General features: G+C 35.5%; 1 protein-coding gene across 2 annotated transcripts in view; it reads right to left on the bottom strand.

Moving 5' to 3' along the window:
- The window catches only part of EMB2771 (E3 ubiquitin ligase), a 313,580-nt gene that overhangs the window by 90,020 nt on the left and 201,781 nt on the right, over positions 1–21,779 (bottom strand). For both annotated transcript variants that reach the window (XR_016358446.1, XM_089808665.1), the window contains exon 19: positions 15,266–15,337. Coding sequence is in view for 1 of the 2 variants with exons in the window: in XM_089808665.1 (XP_089664791.1) it covers positions 15,266–15,337 (72 nt within the window). In the remaining variant the exon portion in view is untranslated. The remainder of the gene's footprint in view (positions 1–15,265; positions 15,338–21,779) is intronic.

The raw sequence follows: 21,779 nt of genomic DNA, 5'->3' as shown, positions 1-21,779 counted from the left end.
TCCCAAGTTGAAAGCACTCAGAAACAATTTCCCCTCATTGTGCCATCACCAATACATAAGGGACGTCTCCCTTAGAGAAGAGATCTTTCTAAAGCATTGTGATAATTTGGATACTTGAATTAGAGAGCCAGATATCCCTAGAACCCTAAGGAGACTATTCATATCCCTCAAACACACCTATAAAAATTAGTCATCCCTTGCATCATATATCCAAGCAAAACAGCCTTTATTAATATTGCATGTTTTTTTAAAAACCTGGAACGCCAAGCCTACTAAAGGGCCAAACTAACATTTTAAACACTTAAAAAAAGCCATATAGAGTATACGTGGTATTCTAGGAGTTAATTTAAATCAGTTCACTCACTGCTAATTCTTTGAAAAGTGAATATTTGATTAGAAAGCAAGAGGACTTAGCATAAGAAAAATCATGGTGACAAAATTATGAGAATAATGTGTCATAAATACCTACGTGGGCTTGAAGGCCTTAATTTAGGTTGTGTCAGACCCTTACAAGGGTACTTCCCTTTGACCATGACAGGCACTCTACACTCACTCACCCACAAACCACACTCCCACCCAAAATCTAGGTCATTGGTCCTGCAATATCCCCATTGTGGTTAACTTAGGATATAGAAACAATTACCTTCCAAACATAATTGCAAGAGACTAATTTTCCTTAAAGTCTTACTTGACACTGTGAATGAGGATCAATCATACCTCATATGGTTGCTTATGTATATAGTTGATATATATATAGATATATATAAGATAGATAGATAGATATACTCAATATTATCTTTACAACATGTACAAATCACTGTTGTATGCAAAGATTAAATATACCTATCTGCAGATATACATGTATGGTTCTGTCCTTTCTGATATATCAATATAAACTATGCAAGAAACTACCTTTCGCTTATGTTGTATCTGATATATCTATATAACTCTGCAATGACATACTATATGAGTTATATTAAACGAGCGAAAAAGGAGATTGTTTTCCTCACCTCTATGGATTTTCAGGAGAACCACTTTGCAACTAGGTGAAAAAAAACTTGTTTATTTCAGGTTATTAGTTCATTTTGTTTTATATAATCCTGACAAAAGTATAATTGTCCTTGTTGATTTGTGATGGGGTAATTTGGTGCAAAAATACCTAATCTTGACTCTTGACATCTACATTTTGTCACAAGACATTAAAACTTTTGATTGTTAACAAAATTATTGTCTATTTTCTAGCCAATTCATCAAATGATGCTAGACAAAATGACTTAAAAATACTTGAATGACCTTGCCATTGTGTATTAAAACCTCTAATTGCATCCAAATAAGGTACAAAATCCAAGGACACATCGCCTCAATGACATCAATCCATATCTTGTTTAGGTTGTTCGTGATGTGAATTGAAAATGATTGATAACAAAGTATGATATGTTTGATTTGGAGAGGGAGAAACATGAAGAGGCTATAATGTCCGCATTTTAGCATGGCCATGATAGTGGACAGATTTAGCCTATTTATGGGTCCTTAAACGCTAATACTAGTGATTAGAGGACCATGTTTAGGGTTATGGCTTCATTTGGTGGGACCTACTATTTATAGCAAGTCAATGGATGATTTTCATGGGCTGGGATGAGTTAGGGGACTTGAATGATGCTCTAAGTTTTTATTTTTTGCTTCTGGTTTGGGTTCCAAGAATCTTGGAGGGACTGTCTATCTTTAATAACTCACCTCGTCTGGTTCATTCATAGTCTTTCTTTATCAGGATCACTCAAATCTTGTCAGATGTCGATTTTGATGCTTCTTCAGCCATTTTTGCAAAATGGGTGAATTATGATTATTATTTAATTAAATATGATAAGGTTGTTATTTTTGTCGGTATCGTATATTAGTCACCTTAGTGCCATAGCTCGTTGGAATAAGGTTGAAAATTTTAAATCTTGGGAAACAATGATCTTGTGTGTCAGAATATCATGATATTGATGAAAAGGTTGTTTTTGGTGGCAACTAGAGTTAATAAATTATATTATTCAAATATGTGTCTAAGTATAAAGCAAAGGGCATTTAAGTGATAAGGGTCTTCATCAAGTAGATGTCAGGATTACAGGGACAAAAATAACAATTACATGCAAATATAACCAATATTAAAAAATAACAAAGCACACAAAAGAGAACACAAGAGATAAAGATTTAATGTGGTTCACCCAATCCCTGGGTTACGTCCACCAACAACGAGTCCAATATTAATATTATCCAATGATTTCAACTTAAATATAGTCTGCAATCCCTTACAACTTAATACGCCACAAGAAGCTACTAAATCATCATACATCATAAAATCCCTTACCCTAAGCCATTTTACACAAGCTTTTTGTCGCTTACAAAATTAGGGCTAGTATAAGCCAATCAATAGAAAAATATAACTCCTGACGCCTTTTACAATAGTAAAGGGGTTGCTGACCCCAGGACCCCAAAAGGGGCGCTTCCCTTTTGACCCCGCCTATGGTGCTACCCCAGGACCCTGCAAGGGGCATTGCCCCTTGACCCCTAAAGGATGGGGGCACTGCCCCCAAACCCCTGTAGTAAAATTTGGGGGAACCCGCATTGAATTAAGTATGGAAAAATTAACCTCTAAGTCTAATTAGGCTTCACATAACAACAATCTCCCATTTGAAGATTGATCATAGAACTACTAAACCTGTAGTTCCCATTGGAATGTAAACCACCCTAGATTCTTTTGTTCTTTTATTCTGTTTAGTCTAGAAGACCAACTGAAGCTAAAGAGGAGTTCAATTTTCCCCTTGTCACTGCCTTTGTAAACATATCCGATGTAGTACAACCCCCAAAACGTAAACATTTACTGGATGTGCCTACTAAATATTTGAGAATACACTTGATTACATTCCAATCCTCAATCCATTGTTGATTCATATACCTATTAACAAATCTTGTTGCATGTGCAATATATGGCCTAGTACAAACCATTGCATACATTAAGCTCCCTGTAGCTGCAACATAAGGTACCTTGGACATTTCATCCTCCTCTTCCTATGCCTTTGGACACATCTCCTTGGTCATTTTCAAATGACTAGGCAAATGTGTGCTGACAGCTTTGGCATTCTGCATACAAAAATGTTTCAACACCTTCTGAATATAATCAATCTAAGATAAAGTCAAATTCTTGTTCTTATCTCTGAAAATTTTCATACCAAGGATTTGTTATATTGTCCCCGAATCTTTAAGAGCAAATGTGGTTGTTGTTGTTTCAATCCCTTAATGTGATCCAAGTTAGACCTAGCTACAAGTGTATCATCAATATATAAACATAAAATAATGTAGTTGTCGTCATCCAACCTCTTAAAATAAACACAATCGTCTGAATGACACTGAGTGTAACCATGCTCATTTGTAAAAATGTCAAATTTAAGATACCATGGCCAAGGTGCTTGCTTCAAGCCATAGACACTTTTCTTCAATCTGTACACTAAATTTTCCTTAACTTCGACCTCAAATACCTGTGGTTGTTCCATATATATTTCTTCATCCAAATCACCATTAAGAAAATTTGTTTAAAATCAAGCTGCTCCAAAATCAAATCTTCAATAGCCACAATATTTAAAATAGTATGAATAGAAGTCATTTTAGCAACTGGACAAAATATCTCATCAAAACCAATGTGTTTTTTTTCTGTGCATATCCTTTTACAACTAACCTACCTTTAAACCTTTTCTTACCTCCATCCTCTTCTTTCAGCCTATAAACCCATTTATTCTATAAAGCTTTTTTATTTGCAGGCAATTTACATAAATCCCAAATCTGATTGTTCAATAAGGAGTCCATTTCTTCTGGCATTGCAGAGTCCCACTAAAGCTTTGTGTCCACCTACACAACTTCGTCATGACATTCAAGTTCACCAGCATCTGTTAATAAAATAGAGTATAAAGACAGAGAAAATCTTTCTTGAGGTCTACTTAGCCTTGAAGATATTCTAACATTCACTAGGATTTGTGGTGTTTGTTGTTGTTGTTGTTGTCGTTGTTGTGGAGTACATCACGAACTATTGGAACCTCATCTTTTAGATTATCATTTGCTACTACATAATCATTTTTTTTCTTCTAATGCTATTGCAACAGACCATTGTACAACACATTCTCATTAAATATGACATCCCTGCTTCTTACAATTTTATGATTTTCGAAATCATACAAAAGCCTATAACCAAATTCATAAATGCCATATCCAACAAATACACAATTCTTTGACTTAGCTTCTAGCCTTGTTCTATTTTTCAGAATCTATATGCGCAAACTTCCTCTAGAATACCACAACCCAAAGGAGTAGAGGGACCTCTGTTGATCAAATATACAACAGTATCGACAGCCTCCGCCTACATGTTAAAGGGTAGCTCAACATGCAACCTCATATTCCTTGCGCACTACATTATTGTCCTATTCATGCGTTCAGCCACAACATTTTCTTGTGGGGTCCTTGAAATTGTTTTCTATCTATGAATACCATTAGTGGAACAATCATCTTCAAAATCATTGCTACAATACTCACCACCATTATCAAATCTGAGACATTTTAGTCTTTTAGCAATCTAATTTTCAACCAAGCATTTCCATTTCTTAAAAGTTACAAATATATCAGATCTTTGTCTAAGGAAATACAACCATACTTTTCTACTTGCATCATCAATGATTGTAACATAATGAGAGCCACCAAGGGCCATTTGTATGCACAAGTTCTAATTTCTCAATTTTCGTTTCTTTCCCACTCTTCACAAGACTTGCTCTCTTTTCCTTTCAATACACACAACATTCACATAAATCCATATTGACATTTGAGACCTGATAAAACTTTCTTTGAATGAAGTAATTTCATACGTTTCTCACTCATGTGCCCAAGTCTGTTGTGTCATAGTATTGTTTCAATATCTACAACAACTGTTTGTTCTCCCTTCTCAAAATAAATGCCAGAGAGATCATTGCATTTGAAAAAATGGAATAATGAAACATCAAAAGATTCATATCTTGTTAATGAGTTCTTCTCAATGAGAAAAGTTCGAGGTGAAAGCCCTTGTTCCAACCTCTGTGGTGAGGCATTCTGCAAATGCATCCTTCTCTAGGAGAAGGTTGAGCTGAAAGCCATTGGTTCCACCCTCTGCACTAAGGCCTAGTGGATGTCATGTGAGTTACTACATGACTTTGTGGTTACTATAGTAAGATGACGATCTTACAATATCGAGCCTTCTACCATGATGGATATCGTATGTTTCATGTCTAAGCAGATCAAATTATATCTTGTAAATAAATATCAACTGAGAGATAGATATCTATGTGTTATATTGTATAGATATATGTCATGTTGGATTAACATCCTTAAACAAACCATGAATATAATGTTCCTATGGTAAGAATCATTGAGAATACATGTGTAGATACCTTATGGACAATTTTGACTATTTGGTGAATATCATGTGACTTGATATTCAAAGGTCATCACTCCTGATATCATTAGATGATATCTAATGGTGAACATCTTTTGCTCAAGGATATTCTTAAACATACCATTCTTGATATTAAGTTGAGGTAATATCATATCTTGTATTTATCCTCCCTAGCTAAGAGGGAGTGTTGATGTTTTGTAGGTTCTATTGGATAAACCCTATGAAAATAAACTATTGAAATATATCCCTAGCTAAGAGGGAGTGTTGATATTTTGTAGCTTATGTTGGATAAATCCTATGAGACTAAACTATTGAAGACATATATACACATGTGTGTCTGTATTTATTTATTTTATCATGTGGGATATTATATATATATATATATATATATATATATATATATATGCTATTACGAGAAGTTAATATAACCATGATTCAAAGATATTATATATATACACATAATCAATTGAAATCATATTAAAAAATTAAACATGTCTCATTGAAGGAACATGTCTCTCCTTGCCTCATCGTCAAATACAAATGTAAGAGAGATCGCTAAATTTGAAAAAACGGAAATAACAAGCAGTGCCATTACATTTGTAGCGATCCTTCTTCTTAAACAAGGACATTTGAGGAGAAGGATAGAGAGGTGTTTAGTCAGTTACACCAATCTATTATTTAGAAGAAGATCAAGAAGGAAATGGAGCAGTTTGCCTTGAAGAAATATTTTACAAAACAGAATATTGACAAAGGCTAGAGCAAAACATCAAGCAAAACAAGCTGGCAAATTTGTTGCTACCGCAACAAGAGATGAAGAAGTTGAAGTGTTATCTCCAAAAACTGCTAAGGCTCGTACCAGGAGGCAAACAAGAAGCACTACAGTAAAGGAGAAATTCATTCCACCAAAAAAGCTGCCAGTGAAAAGAAAGGGAAAGGTTTCTAAGGTTGATAAGCCTAACCTTCCACAATAAAGAAAGCATCAGAACTAGTGAGGACTACTGGAAAGAGGAAGAAGGAAAAAGCACAAAGAGAGTAGATTGAAAATCATAGTGTAGAATAAGGTATTTAATTTGATGAAGGTCATAAGGAAATGAAGGCTAGCGGAAAGAATCAAGTAGTCGATGCCCCCATTGTGAAGAATACTCAACTAAACATGAGTAACATCAAGCAAATAAAACTGTTGACAAAGTTAAGAAAAGGCACACTTAGGTAGGATGTAAAGTGGTGTTACAACAATTTCAATGATGAAAAGAAAAATCAAATTGAGGATGCTGTAGTATTTGGCATGAACAAGTTAACAAAAACTCTGATAATATTACAAGGTCAAATACCTACATCATTATATCATAAACTTGAGGCTAGGTGGAAGACAACATTGAAACAAGATAAGGAACTTACTAAATGTTTTAGTGCAACTTCAACGGGAGTTGCCACCAAAAGAGATAAGGAAATTCTTGCCAAGATTAGACCATCCTTTAAGACCAAGAAGAGATTGACAAGAGTATTGAACGGTGAAACACAATCTGTGTAAAATGAGACAGAAGCCACATTGAAGAAATTTTTGAAATTAGAAGAGAAAAAAAAAAGAAGTACAAGCATTTGATGATGAACAAGTACAAGCAATTGATGATGAATTGGAGGAAGAGAACCCAAAGATTACTCATATTGATGAAGGATGCGATATTGCAGGTGTAAAGGTCTAAATTGATGATACTCCTATCTTCAATGCTCCTAAGGAACCAATGGAAGTACCAGAGGCAACATGCATTGATCAAATGATGGAAGAATTGTTGGTTGATGAAAATACGAAGAATGGATCTACTGGTGAGGAAGAGAAGGTATCCGTAGAAGATGTTACCAGAAATGAAGAGCACGCCGATGAATAGACACACAGTGAGAATGTGCAAACTGAAGGTGTGAAGGAGCATGTGCATATTGTAGATGTGCACAACTATCATACAAGGGCAACTAGATTTGAGCACAATGAGCCCCATTGAAATGATGATTATGGCTATGGCTATTAAGTCCAAGGGCAAAAGGGATTTGAAGGAGGTACAAATAATTTAGTCTACAAGAGATATATTATTCGACTTAATGCCAAATGTAACTTATCATGAAAAAGAGGCACCTATAGAATAATTAGGTCCCTTAGTGACAGTTGCGGGTGATCAAATAAAGACTCTTGAGGAGGCAGATATGCAAAGAGACTAGAAAGATTATGAGAAGAAATTTGAAAAGCTAGTACAACATATTGAGCTTGAAAGAGGGTCATCAACAATTGGAGCCAATTAGATCAAGGAAGACTATTAATAGACTATTAATAGATATGCAAAGAGACTAGAAAGATTATGAGAAGAAATTTGAAAAGCTAGTACAACATATTGAGCTTGAAAGAGGGTCATCAACAGTTGGAGCTAAGACTATTAATAGAAAATTTTGATTTAATTAACCAATCTACTACAACTTTCGGAGCGTTAGTCAACATTGTATGAATTTACATGAAGATCACTATGGTGTTGTCATTGTTGTGAAGAAAGTATTCTAGAGTTGAGAGATCAACCATACCGGAAAAAGAATTGGTCAGACAGTTAGATTCATCAAGAGTAGAATATACTGGTGAATAAACAGATAGATGCAGTATTTTGATGTGCAGTAATCAAATTTACATTTCCGAGTGTCCAGTTGATAGAGGAGATTTGTCAAATATATATCTACCTAGCTCCAGAGTTTCATCTACCAGAGCGATGTACAGATGAAGATTTGATGAGTTGAACCGGTCACAATGTCAAGAACAAAGCAACCGGTAGAGTCAGCTATGTTGAATCGATAATCTGGTAATGTTAAAGTCAAAGGGTGAACTAGTTACCTAGTAAATTACATTGGGTTGGCATCATAGCATAGAATTCAAGGCATTGGCACATGCTCATGAAATTGGAATCGTATGTTAAGCCGACTGGTGGTAATTTATTTTAGGGTTTTCTCACTACCTTAAGGCCATGTTAAGTACATATATGGGTCCAAAGATCTAAGTGCAATAATTGATGGTGCAATTATTGATGTTGCGATGATAGTTCAAAAGTGCAAAAGTGTGTTTAGAGCAATTCAAAGCAAAGCACTAATTAGAGATACATTGTATCTATCATGCATTAATTGGGCCACTCCTAACAAGGTGAGCAGGATCCTAACAGGTCTGAAGTACATATCATCTAACAAGGTGACTCTAAGAAGAAGTTTGAAATCCTTTAATCAGGTAGATTCTCGCAGGTCCTTGTAATAGCTCTTAACTAGGCTAAAACATTCTTAACGGGGTATGCTCTTAATCAGATCAATGTAATTGCTCCAAACAGAACAAAATTATTACTGCACAAGTTAGATTTGCGGTTACTAATTCCCACCGTCATTTTTCCCGTTGACCAAGGGTTTCCACATGAAAAATAATGGGGTTACTTTGTCGCTTGTGTTGATGTTTGATTTCTTTACTTCTATGCATTACTTTTCATTGCATGTTTAGCATTGTGGAAGATTATAGTTAAAGGATTTGTTGCACTAATACACCCCCCACCCCTCAATGCCATCTCGCATTAACAATAGTTGTGTTAGTGTGTGTAAGTCGATATAGATTAAGAAATATGTAAACCCATACCTATACCCAATGGAAAAGTTTATAAGTTCATGAGTTCAACATATAATGATAATTAATCCCAACTTTGTATTCTAGGACTTTTTATTTAACAGTTGTTCCCTTCTAGGCAATTCTTTCTATCAAATTCAAAGTGTAGATTATGCATGTGTTCTATCCAATCGTAGCCGGACAAGGTCTGGTCCAAGCTGAACCTGAGGAGAATTTGCTTACCTGTTCAAAGAGTTGGTAAAAATTACGTAGTTTTTACTATTTTTTCAACTTTTGTTTTGTCTTTTGTGGTCAACTTGACCGTCTACCCTTAGAATTGACAACAAAAAAGACTAAAAAGTTTGGAACCATATTTGGAAGATTCGCCAAAGCCAAAATCTTGCCAAGGCCCAAAAAATAAATTCAGGGAAAATTCAAGAACTTCAAAAATTGCTTAAATTTAATTAGACAAGCTTTTTTTGTTTTTTTGCAAAATTCAATGAGAAGATGCATCCAATGAGCCAATAAATGGGAACACAAAAGAAGTAAACTTAATCTAGATATAATTAAACACAAAGCGAGTACAAAAGAGCATTCCTGTGAGGAATGTTGATGGTTGGAAGCAGAATATTAAATAATTTATGCAAAGGTAAAAAGTAAATAAATCATTCCAATTACAACTTCCACTTCTCAACTCTAGGAAAAACTAAGGGAAAGGTAGAACTAGAGGGTCTAGTCGAAGAAGTCTGCATTAGGCATGATTGTGCCTCTTCCCTCGATATGTCTAACTCAGTCTATTGCTTGTCCTTCATCCTGAATCTAGCTCTACCTCTAGCTTCGCCAGGCACTAGCAATGACTACTCATTCAACTCTGTCATCTAGTGTGAAACCAAACTAACCCCCTCCTCCATTGCCTTCCTTTCCAAATCAATTATGTCGTCCTCTTCAAAAACTCCATTTAAATCTGCCTTGAATTGGTATCAAATCTGCCTCAAATCTGCTTCAAATAGATATAAATCAATTTGCAAGTGTATGAATGACTATTTTCCCCCTCAGCAAAATACAAGTGAAGAAATGAAACATGGAAATGATTTGTGTCGTTTTTTTCCTTTAAGTGTTGTTATATAACTATGATTGAGATTTTGCCAAAAACTTGTCGAGTTTTTGGCAAAAGCTCCTAGTTATTGCACTAGTTTTTGGTAAAAAAATGACGAGTACTTGATGAATTTTTACTAAAAATTGTACATATTTTTTGCACCAGTACAAGTAGTAAAGACTAGCGAGGCAAAAAAGACGGCCAATTTTTGCAACTGGGAGAGTACTCTACTAGTAGTACATCTATGGGTAAAATTGTGCATTTGTAAATGAAAAACAAAGCTTCTTGCCTTCATTGTTGGACCTTCTTGTTTCCTTGCCATTACTCAAGGAGTGTTGAAGGGTAATTGTTGCATGCTCTAAGCTGATTTGTGAGCTATTCCTATGTGTTTGCAAGGTTTGAGAATTCCTCAAAGACATTGAAAAGAATGATTTTAACAAGAGAAAGGTTTTTGTTTATTTTTTAATTTTTCTTTGCAAACTTTTTACAAAACAAAATGCTCTAGTATTATTTTATCTTTTCATTTTTTTTTGTGGCTTTGTATGTCGTTTATTGTAGCGTCCTGAAGGCAAACTCAGCTTGAAGGCGATCTTGGCTAGAAGGCAATCTCGGTCCGAAGGGGATCTTGTCCCAAAGGAGATCTTTGTCCGGAGACAACCTCGACCCAAGACAATCTTAACCCGAAGGCAATGACTTCCCGAAGGGCATCTTGACCCAAAGGGGATCTCTACCTAGATGCAATCTCAATCTGAAGGCAATCTCGGCCCAAAGGGGATCTCAACCCGAAGGCAATTGCTCTAATACCACTGTATTGTCCCAAAGGCAAACTCAGCCTGAAGGCGATCTTCGCCCAAAGGCAATCTTAGTTTGAAGGGAATCTTGACCCAAAGGCAAAGACTTCCCGTAGGAGATCTCTGTCCAAATGCAATCTCGATCCAAGGCAATCTCGGCCCGGAGGAGATCTCGACCCGAAGGCAGTTGCTCTAATAGCACTATAATATCCTGAAGGCAAAATCGGCCTGAAAGCGATCTTGGCCCAAAGGCAATCTCGGTCCGAAGGGGATCTCGTCCTAGAGGGAATCTCTATCCGGAGGCAATGTCGATCCAAAGGCAATCTCGGTCTGAAGGGGATGTCGATCCAAAGGGTATCTTGACCCAAAGGCAATGATTTCCCAAAGGGGATCTCTGTCCAAATGCAATCTCAATCCGAAGGCAATCTCGGCCTGAAGGGGATCTCGACCTGAAGGCAATTGCTCTGATACCACTGTAATGTTCCGAGAATGATTTCAGCTGACAGCGATCTCTGTCCGGAGGTGATTTATGTCCGGAGGTGTTCTCTTCAGGGAGTTGAAGGCCAAATGAAAGGAAGCCGAAGGCCGCAAGAAAGGATGCTGAAGGTCGCACAGTAGGGAGGACGAATGACAACAATCAAGTGTACCATGGGTGTGAAGTTGTCGAAGATGCCGATGGCATACGGTCAAGGAGTAGTGAGTAGTGTACGGTAACAACTATGAGTCAAACGGTAGAGAGAGAGGGTATGGTGAGGATCATACGCTATTGTCTAATTAGTGTGGGGTGTGCAAGACGCATGGCCAAGCTATACAATGGAAATAGGTGGACATCCATACAGTAATGACAGAAAAATGAAGATTGACGTGCAATGATTGGTGGTGCAAAAAGTATGTCAAAGGCACAGTTAAGTGGTTAAACAGTTGGGAAAGACCATATGGAATGATATGTGTTGGAGGGTGATTTGCCAGGGCCATAGAGAGGGATGACAGGATGGGTACGGAGGATGGCGGTGAACTACCTTTAATGAGATAATGTAGTTGTTTATTAATCACAAAAATATCAATATGAGCCAAAGCGTACAATGCTACACGCAAACAAATATATATATATATATATATATATATATATATATATATATATATATATATATATATATATATATATATATATATATATATATATATATATCTTCTAGAAGCAATGATACTTGCAAACAAGAATGATGCTCTAATTTTCCATATCCAACGCAAGTAATACAGAGACGAAATAATGTGTTATTGGGATCCTGCTGAAGGGCACGACAATGTTTATATCAAAGTGGTGCAACAGACACTTAACGACAATGTGGTGCAAGGGAGGTTTCATGACAATTCACTCATTTTGCCTACGTGCTTGGTTTGGGATTCTGGTGCAAATAGAAAAGCCAATGTTGAAGTGAACCCTGAGAATGTTGTCAGTGTGTGGGGCGAGTGCAAGGCTGCTAATCTACAGGAGAGCATAGATAATAATTTGGAGTCACATAAATGGTATTATGAACCTAGAGAATGGGGTAAAGATTGTTTGCAGGAACAATTGCTATTGTTGATTGATAATGGAGTATGCTCCTGCAACCGTGCTCAAGGCATGCATAACTGCAATCTTTTCGTGTGAGGGACTTCCGCGCGAGAGCAACAAGGTCTGCCTAAGTTACGAATTTCCAGAGAAGATTGATGAACATGATGACATCAATATATTTTATCATTGGCACCTTTGGGATCTTGGTGACTCAAGACATGACAATATTCATATCAAAATGGCACAGCAAAAGTTTGATGGCAATGTGGTGTTGCAGAGGTTTGATGTCATTTCACTCGTCTCACCTGTGCATTCGATTTGGGACGCTCGAGCTATTGGCCTTTCATCTGATGACAAATTGCTTAAGGGCAAGCAATCTTTGGGCAACGAGGATTTGTCATACCCGCAAATTTTAATGTAATAATTAAATTTACTTAATTAATTAATTGAACCCAAAATCTAAATAATATAATAAAATGACCTTTAATTAATTACTTTAATTAATAAATATGGGGCTCAAGTTAATAATATTTGTACTTGTGGTTACAATATATTTATATATATCTTGGATCCATCTTTTATTTTATTTGTAGGTGTTGTCATGTCGACGTTACTTGTAAACCCTCAGGAAGTTTCTCCCTAGGAGTATTTATGACCGGTTGTAGGTAGTTGTATAGTATGCAATTTGGATTATTTCTTTGTATTGCGAATTCCTGTTCAAATTCAATATTGTTTCTCATTTCGGAAATGAAAGATCTCCCTTATTTGGCTATTCCGGTTTCAGTGGGATTCAACCTCACCCTATTTCGTCTTTGTATTACTTGGCTCGGATATGGAAAATCAAAGCATCATTCTTGTTTGCAAGAATCATTGTTTCTAGAAGATGCTCTGATTTGTTAGATTTGAGCCAAGTAATACAGAGAGGAAATAGGGTGAGGGTTGAATCCCTCTAAACCGAAATAGCTAAATAGGGAAGATCTTTCACTTCCGAAATGGCGAACAATACTTAACTCCAATAGGAATTCGCAATACAAAGAAATAATCCAAATCGCATACTAAACAACTACCTATAGCAGGTCATAAATACCCCTACAGAGAGACTTCCCGAGGGTTTACAAGTAATGCCGACACGGCAACACCTACAAATAAAATAAAAGATGGGTCCAAGTTATACATAAATCAATCGGAACCACAAATACAAATATTATTTACTTGGGCCCCATATCTATTAATTGAAGTAACTAATTAAAGATCCTTTTATTATATTATTTAAATTCTGGGACCAATTAATTAATTAGTTTAATTAAATTATTACATAAAAATTTAGGGACATGGCAGTTATAGATTCATAGAATGGCAAGAGCTTCTAGTTCGGGGAGCTCTATGTTCAAAACAAATCCAAGCTCTACACTAAAGAAATATATAGAAATGGTACAACTACTAGGTGGTGAAAGTTATGTTTGGATTTGTAACCACTACAAAGAGCAATATAACAGCTGTTAAAGTCAAGTGAAAACACATTTGTGCATTATTTCTCAAAAAGGCACCAAGTTTTGTAGAGGAAAGCAAAAAGTTGTTGTGAGGCCTCAAAGTAAAAGCATTCCTGCAAACTCTATTGTAATGAAATATAGTAAAGAGAAAAGATAAGCAAATGAAGGAGATGGGAAAGCAATTCATCATCCTTTAGACAAGTATGTAAGTAAAATTGGAATGAAGGCCTCCACAGAATGAGGTTCCAATTAGTAACCCATATAGGGCCATTCATTCATGCATATTCCTCAAGAACTCGTGTCAGATAATAGAGCAAAGAAGTCCTTGGAAATGGTATTTTATAATGAAGGTAGACACATTGTCAAACAAGACATAGCTAGATGCATCTATGCAAATTCTATTCACACATGATATTGACAAAAAATGTTGGGATCGGTTAATGGAGCTCAACAAGAGTTCAAGGGCTTGGGCAATGAGAAGGTGTGCAGTACCTTATTGGTAAAAGAGGTGTTTCATTTTATTCCTGATCCTACACTTTTGTTTTTTTATATCCTATTATTCACTGATATACAAATTCCTTAATAACAAGAGTAATATTCTCCAATTCAAAGAGTTTTGGTTTTTAATTGTCACATAAATGTGTTACAAATAATCATTGTAAATTCAATCAACTTATGATAATCTATTTGCTAAAATGATTTTAAATCACATTTGTAGACAAAAAAAAAAGGTAAACAATTAGCTTATCGCATTATTTATAAATCCCTTAGAAAGATACAAACAAAAAAGAGAAAAAATCACATTAACAAATGTTTGACATTAACCAATCCTAAAATTAACTCTAAAATTCGAGGTACACCAAAACCAAGACATATAGATCGGTCAACTTAATGACTAGCCAGCAAAATAAATCATTGAAAAAGGAAAAATAGTTTCTATTCATCGTTGATACTTTATTATCTCCATTTAAGAAAACAGATTTGATAAAATAAGCATTTAAAATCAAGTTCGAAATCAATGGATGCTTCCAAAGTGATGTCATATACCAGAAGGAAGAGACTTGTGAAATACAAGTTCCAATTTCAAATATTTATATTAATATCAAACCACCGTATAGATAGGTCTGTTAAATAAAGCCAACACCACGATGCACACAGCAATCAAGTTGATCGTAAAATAAAATATAATGAACACCTGACAATTGGTAACGAATAAAAATTGCCCATTCCCAGATGTCAAACTAAACTATAAGTAACTATAAATAATTTACCTGCACATGTGTTGGTAATTCCAGTTCTGGAAATGAAGGTGGGTGTCGAGATGGTATATGCACATAAAGCATCTGTAGGCATGCACATAAATCATTTATAAATGCACAAAAACAATGACTCAAAAAGGGCAAATCTAGCATCACATTAAAGATTGTTTCTTATTCAACTGAAATATGTAAAGAATTGCTTCCAAGGATAGTATATAAATTCATCACAAGATTTGAAAATAGAATGTACAAGTAAAGCATCTGTAGGCATGCACATAAATCATTTATGAATGCACGAAAACAATGATTCAAAAAGGGCAAATCTAGCATCCCATTAAAGATTGTTTCTTATTCAACTGAAATATGTAAAGAATTGCTTCCAAGGATAGTATATAAATTTATCACAAAATTTGAAAATAGAATGTACAAGTTACAACAATAAAACCTTCAAGATCAAAACATTACAAATTAATGTAAACTGCAACAATATCAATGTTTTCCTAGAAAAGGAATTAAGATATGGCGATCCCACAAATATTGCCTCCGAGAAAATGCTGCATGTCTTTGTGTAAATAATATCCTAGATTAAGCCATCAAATGCACTCATGTTTACCATGTATGTTACATTGTGAAATGATAAGTATAGATGTGCACCTTTATAGTGACAATTTCATCAAAGAGATATTACTGAGATCTGATGTAACCGACAGAAAGTTGTTTATTTTTTCCACAGGTCTTCTTTCTTATCTATGCTTTATTCCTCTTAGAAGGCAGTTTCATAATATCCATTTCCGTACCTTGTATAGGTTATCCAGATAGGTTATTTTATCCTTTAGACTTAGATTGGTTTCCTAAAGCTGGGATATTTTAAAAGTTTCCTTTAACTGTCCTGCTTTAGTAGCACAGACAATGAAGTAGTCCATGGCATGCATTAAGGCTTCCACAAGTTTTACCTTCAGAGAATCTCTTATGGTAAACAAGAGACCTTGAGAATGTAAGGACCTTTTTCTGTCTGTCAAAAAAGTCTAAAGGTCGGACACAAGATGTAGTTGCTAACCTTGTAAAATGTATATGTAACCAGTTGCTGCCGATTCTTTTTTATAATCCATTGATCTTCTTGCATCCTTATCGATATAAGAAAGAGCAACTAACTTCATTAGGCATCCCAGGTTTGAAGATTGCACTTAGTCAGAGAATCTCTGAAGTCCCTATCAATTTGATCAAATGTCTTGGGATTTCAATTTTTTCGTATTCCAAAGTTTGATGGCTCAAATTTCACTATTTGGAATTTTAGAATGATGATTTATCTAAGGGCTCTTGAACTTGATGTTTGGGAATGTGCTTCCACTGACAATGTTCCTCTCATTGATGTTCCAAATTCTGAAAAAAGAGTGACAGAAAATGCAAAGGCAATGAGTGCTATCATAAGTTGTCTTGTTGATTCTCAACGTTACAAATTTCTACATCTCAATACAGCTAAAGAAATTTGGGAGCAATTATATGCTGCACATGGCAAAGATCTTCAAAAGGATGTGGCTCAAATGGCTATGGAGGATACTCAGTCTGAAGACCAAGACATTATTGAAGATGTGGTTATGGATGATGATGAAGTTGACTTAGAGCTTGAACTTGTTGCAGCCTTGCTGAAATTAAAAAACTAAAGAAGAAAAACCAAAATCTTGTTGATCTGTTGCAAGTGGAAAGTGAAGAAAAGCTGAAGATTGCTATGGCTCTTAGTGAGGCTGAAAAGCATTTGACTGATTTCAAAATTTTGGATGAGGCCAAGATAATACCTGAGAACCTTGAAAATCAGATTTAGCTAACAGAAGAAAATATAATCAAGTTAGAAGCGCAAATTGTTTTGTTTAGAAACATTGGTAAAACTACTATCTTGTCTAGTTTACAGTGTTAATGTTGTAGCTTTCATCGGATTGAATTGACCTAGAGACTATCCTTCTATGGTTATTGGTTAGTTGTCAACTAGACAGACCCTCGTATATCTACTTATATATATATATATATATATATATTAATATTGTTTAATTAAGGATTAATTTATTACCATAGAGACATGCCTCTTTACGAGACATGTCTCTTCTACGCATATTTATATAACAGTCAAATTTGCACTTGGAACACACAGAAATAATCAGGAGTGCTATTACATTTGCAGAAAATGATCCTATAAAATTAACATGGTATCAAAGCTACACTGCAAATGAATATAATATATTTGGCTTCAGACACTCGTGATTTTAGTGAGTAAATTTGATTGGCTTATCTCAGAGGTTTATTTGGCAAACTTTTACAGCAGTGCCACAAGCAAGTCTATTAAGGGCAGCAGAGAATTCACAACAATCCTACCTTTCAAGATATACTTATGAACCCTATGTTACAGTACTAGAATGCATATGTATGCCTGGTGAAAATCCCTTAGATATGTGGGAAGCCAATAAGAGGTTCATTGACAGGATAGCCTTTCTCTTTAAGAAAGGACATGACAAAGGCAGCATCACCAATTGTCTCCTCACTGCATTTTCTATGAAATGGGTGCATCAAGGTTTCTAGCTCCAAGATAAGCTCCAAAACACGACGCTTCTTGACGTTGTCAAGTATAACCCCAATTCTGAAAATCGGTGCTAGAAAATGACAGTGGTGTCCTTGACTCTTTTTGTGATTGAACGTAATAAGCAAGTGAAATCAGATCAAGTGACCAATGGTTTTCATGCTTGCAATAAAGCTTGGAATTTTCTCTCCTTTCTAGATGAGATTGACTCTCACCTCCCAACTGACAGTTTCGACAGAAGCTCATTGATGTAGTGAGTATGGCTTGCGACAAAGAATTCTTCAGGCTCCGACAACTGTATGCAAGCCTTCTTGTTTACTCAGGGAATAACTATACAAATGGCAAAGAACTTGTGCAGATGTCGAGTGGAATTGCTGGAAATAAATAATGTAGCCTGGAAAATGCAAGGAAGAGACAAGCATGATACTTATAACTTTTGCACACTCTGCAAAATAATGAAGACTGAATTAGAGAGAGAAAATGAAGGATTCAGAAGAACAGTCAAAGGCCAACATAGCAGAGGACTTGATTGCCTGGACAGAAAGGTTGCTAAGAAATATAATTGTTGCAGATATGTGGATAGTACCTGATCTGCTAGCAAAGAACTATCGGAAATGCGCCCAAGAATTCAAAGACAAGATATGGGAAGCAATTTATTAGTGGGCAAGGCCCAATCTGCTTATGCGTCAAAGAATATCAGGTCATGACGTCTTCGTGGTGACAATTGTTAACATTAAAGGAACTATCACTCAGTGCACAAATAGCATGTGACTGGACATGAACAAAAGAGGGTAAAGGAACTAGCATTAATAAAAGACAACAGTTAACGACTTTGAGTTTGAAATGATTGCTAAAGGCACTATTAGTCAATGGGCAGATATCGCAATTTCATGTGACTAGACATAAATTAAATACAAGAGTGAGAGGCGTTTAGTTACAGAGACACTAAATACGCAACATAATTTAGTTTTCATCCAAGCCTATACTACACCGATAAGAACCACGCACAGGAAAGGGGAATTAGGGAAGCAATTAACATAGAAGATAAGGGGACACCGAGATGGGTATTGTCTATGGCAGTGGGAAATCGACCCACATGGATGGTGCTAGTGGAAAATCACAGCTGGGTCCATACAAACCAGCGGACCACTATACATATGCTCTTTACACATACATATTAGCATAGGAGTGTTGATTAAAGTGGATGAGGTACTAATAGAATATATTTAAATGAAGATACTAATATATATTGAAATGAGAGTTAACAATCCTATCAAATAAGGAAGGAGTGTGTGGGAAGCACATGGAAAACTTCCAATAGAACATGATGCGTAAGACTAAGAATTATATTGATCAAAGTCTAGAGTCTAATAATAACAATTAAGCAGTACTCTAATTTATGAATAATGATAAAAGAATAAAGATACAATAAGAGTGAGACCCACCAAATCGTAAAGATCTAATGGTAAAACATTATGTGCAAGCAAGATGCTTATTTTCTTATATACTGTCATGTATCCATACATCAAATATGCTACAAGATCATTCTAAAGTGGGAACCAAAAGATATGAGCTTCTCATAAGACTATAAGCTGAAAGCTCGGCCTAATTGCCCATATAACGTCCTTCCACAATACAAATAGACTAAGGTTTTGAGATCTACTAAATGGAAAGAAGTTTTCATAAATGATGCAAAATTATTCAATGTTATAGGAGTGAGAATTTTACATTGTAGGGGTGAATAATAACCAATATTCCATTCCCACTTGACCCATCTTTAGAAGGGAGATGTCAGGGAAGGGAAATGATGCATATGGGCCTTCATTGAAGCAACTTGTATTAAAGATGTCGATGTACAGAGATATTCTTCCAAGAAAAGAAGAATGATGCATTAGGAATGTTGTTGAGTGATAACACAGGAATATCAAATAACGACAAGACAAGAGGCTTTTTCATCGATGTTTGTGTTGTGAGGTCGCTATTGTAAGGGGACAATCTTAACAATGGCTTGACTTGTTATCGTGATTGAGACTACATTAATTTGTTGTCCTGAAATGTGTCGGAGATAATGATAACGATCATATCATGATAGACTACATTAAGTTGATGTCCCAAAATGTCTCAAAGATCATGATAACAAACATATCATGATAGACTACATTAAGTTGATGTCTCGAAATGTGTCGTAGATCATGATAGTTGTCATGATGGACTACATTAAGTTGTTATCCTTGAGATCATGACTGTTATCTGTTAGACTACATTCAATTGTTGTCCTGGAATGTGTCGGAGATTAGATAACACATATCCTTTCTAGGATATTAGTTTAAGTTGTTGAGACTACGAATGTTATCTGATAGACTAAATTCAGTTGTTGTCCTGGAGTGTGTCGGAGACCACATAACACATACTTTCTAGGATATTACTTTACGTTGTTGAGATTATGATTGTTATCTGATAGACTACATTCAGTTGGTGTCCTAGTGTGTGTGTCGAAGACCAGATAACACATATATTCTCTAGGATATTACATATTCTTTCGGTAGGTATCATGAACATGATGCCAGTGCACATACCAAGAGAATATAAGTATGATAAATATCATATGATTAATATTTCTTGTTTAATCATACTTCGGATGATATCAAAACATACCTAAGTTGATGGATATATGTTGATATCCTTAAATAGGTCATTCCAAGAATATCATATTGAGATGATATCTCTCTATATACTTGAGAGCATAATGTGTTCTATAACAATCCTCCCTAGCTAAGAGGGAGTGTTAATGTTGTAGCTTTAGTCGGATTGAATTGACTTAGAGATTATCCTTCTATGGTGATTGGTTAACTATAAATTAGACAGACCCTCACACACACACACACACACACACACACACACACATATATATATATATATATTGTCAGACATAGAAATAATCACGAGTGTTATTACATTTGTAGAAAATGATCCTATAAAATTAAAATGCAATTCTCAAACAACAGAGCAAACATATCCTTGGATGACATTCTTGCTTCTCAAAAACCAACTCTAGATAAGAAAAGAAATGGTTGGGAAGAAGGTGAAATCTCTTTGTCAGAAGGAAAGGAACAGTTGGGTTCAAATGGTGATCAGCCTACTATCTCTCAACAAAATCAAGCTATCAAGGTGAACAAAACCTTCTTCTATGGTTATTGTTTTTTGTGCAAATATTTTGGACATAAGGCTGTAGATTGAAAAGTTGTTCCTAGAAGAAAGACTTATAATTTCAGAAGGATTGTATTTGGTCTGTTTAGAAGATTTAATCTAATTTGGTAGAGTTGTAACAACTTTGGTCATACCTCAAGGTTTTGCAAGAATTATGGTATGGCATCACTCATTAAGGCTGAAATTAAAGGAATGCCAAATATTGTTAAGCTATGGAAGAGGAAGAACCAAGAGGCTCTCCTCAAGGCTCTAGTTGTTTTAACTACCCTTCCAGCTTAAAATAAGATGGTTATATGGTATATTCATAGTGGCTGTTCTAGACACGACAGGTGATTTAAGTTTCATTCCATAAAACAAATGAAGAGTGGAAAAGTAAGATTTGTTGGTAGTTCTACTAAAGTTGCTGGTATAGCTAATCATTTTCTGAATAATTGTCAAACTAGTGTCGAAAATGTGCTCAACGTCAAAGGCCTGAAACATAATTGGTTATGTGTGAGTCAACTATGTGATCAAGGGTATGATCTTGGATTTAATTCAAACTCTTGCATTATTAAAAAGGGGAAAGATGTCATAGCCAATGCACCTAGGGTAGCTAACAATTGCTATATTCTTGAGGACCATAATGCTGAAACTTGTTGTTTAAGCAGTATGGATGATACTTGGCTTTGGCACAAGCATCTTGGGCACATCAATTTTGATAATTTGGTCAAAATCAGCAAGAAGAGAGCGGTTGAAGACATGCCAAAGATTGAG

The sequence above is a fragment of the Cupressus sempervirens genome, chromosome 11, assembly GCF_028749045.1.
Source record: "Cupressus sempervirens isolate cs-2001-9-10 chromosome 11, ASM2874904v1, whole genome shotgun sequence".
Lineage (NCBI taxonomy): Eukaryota > Viridiplantae > Streptophyta > Pinopsida > Cupressales > Cupressaceae > Cupressus > Cupressus sempervirens.
This window is presented reverse-complemented; position numbering and strand designations above follow the sequence as displayed.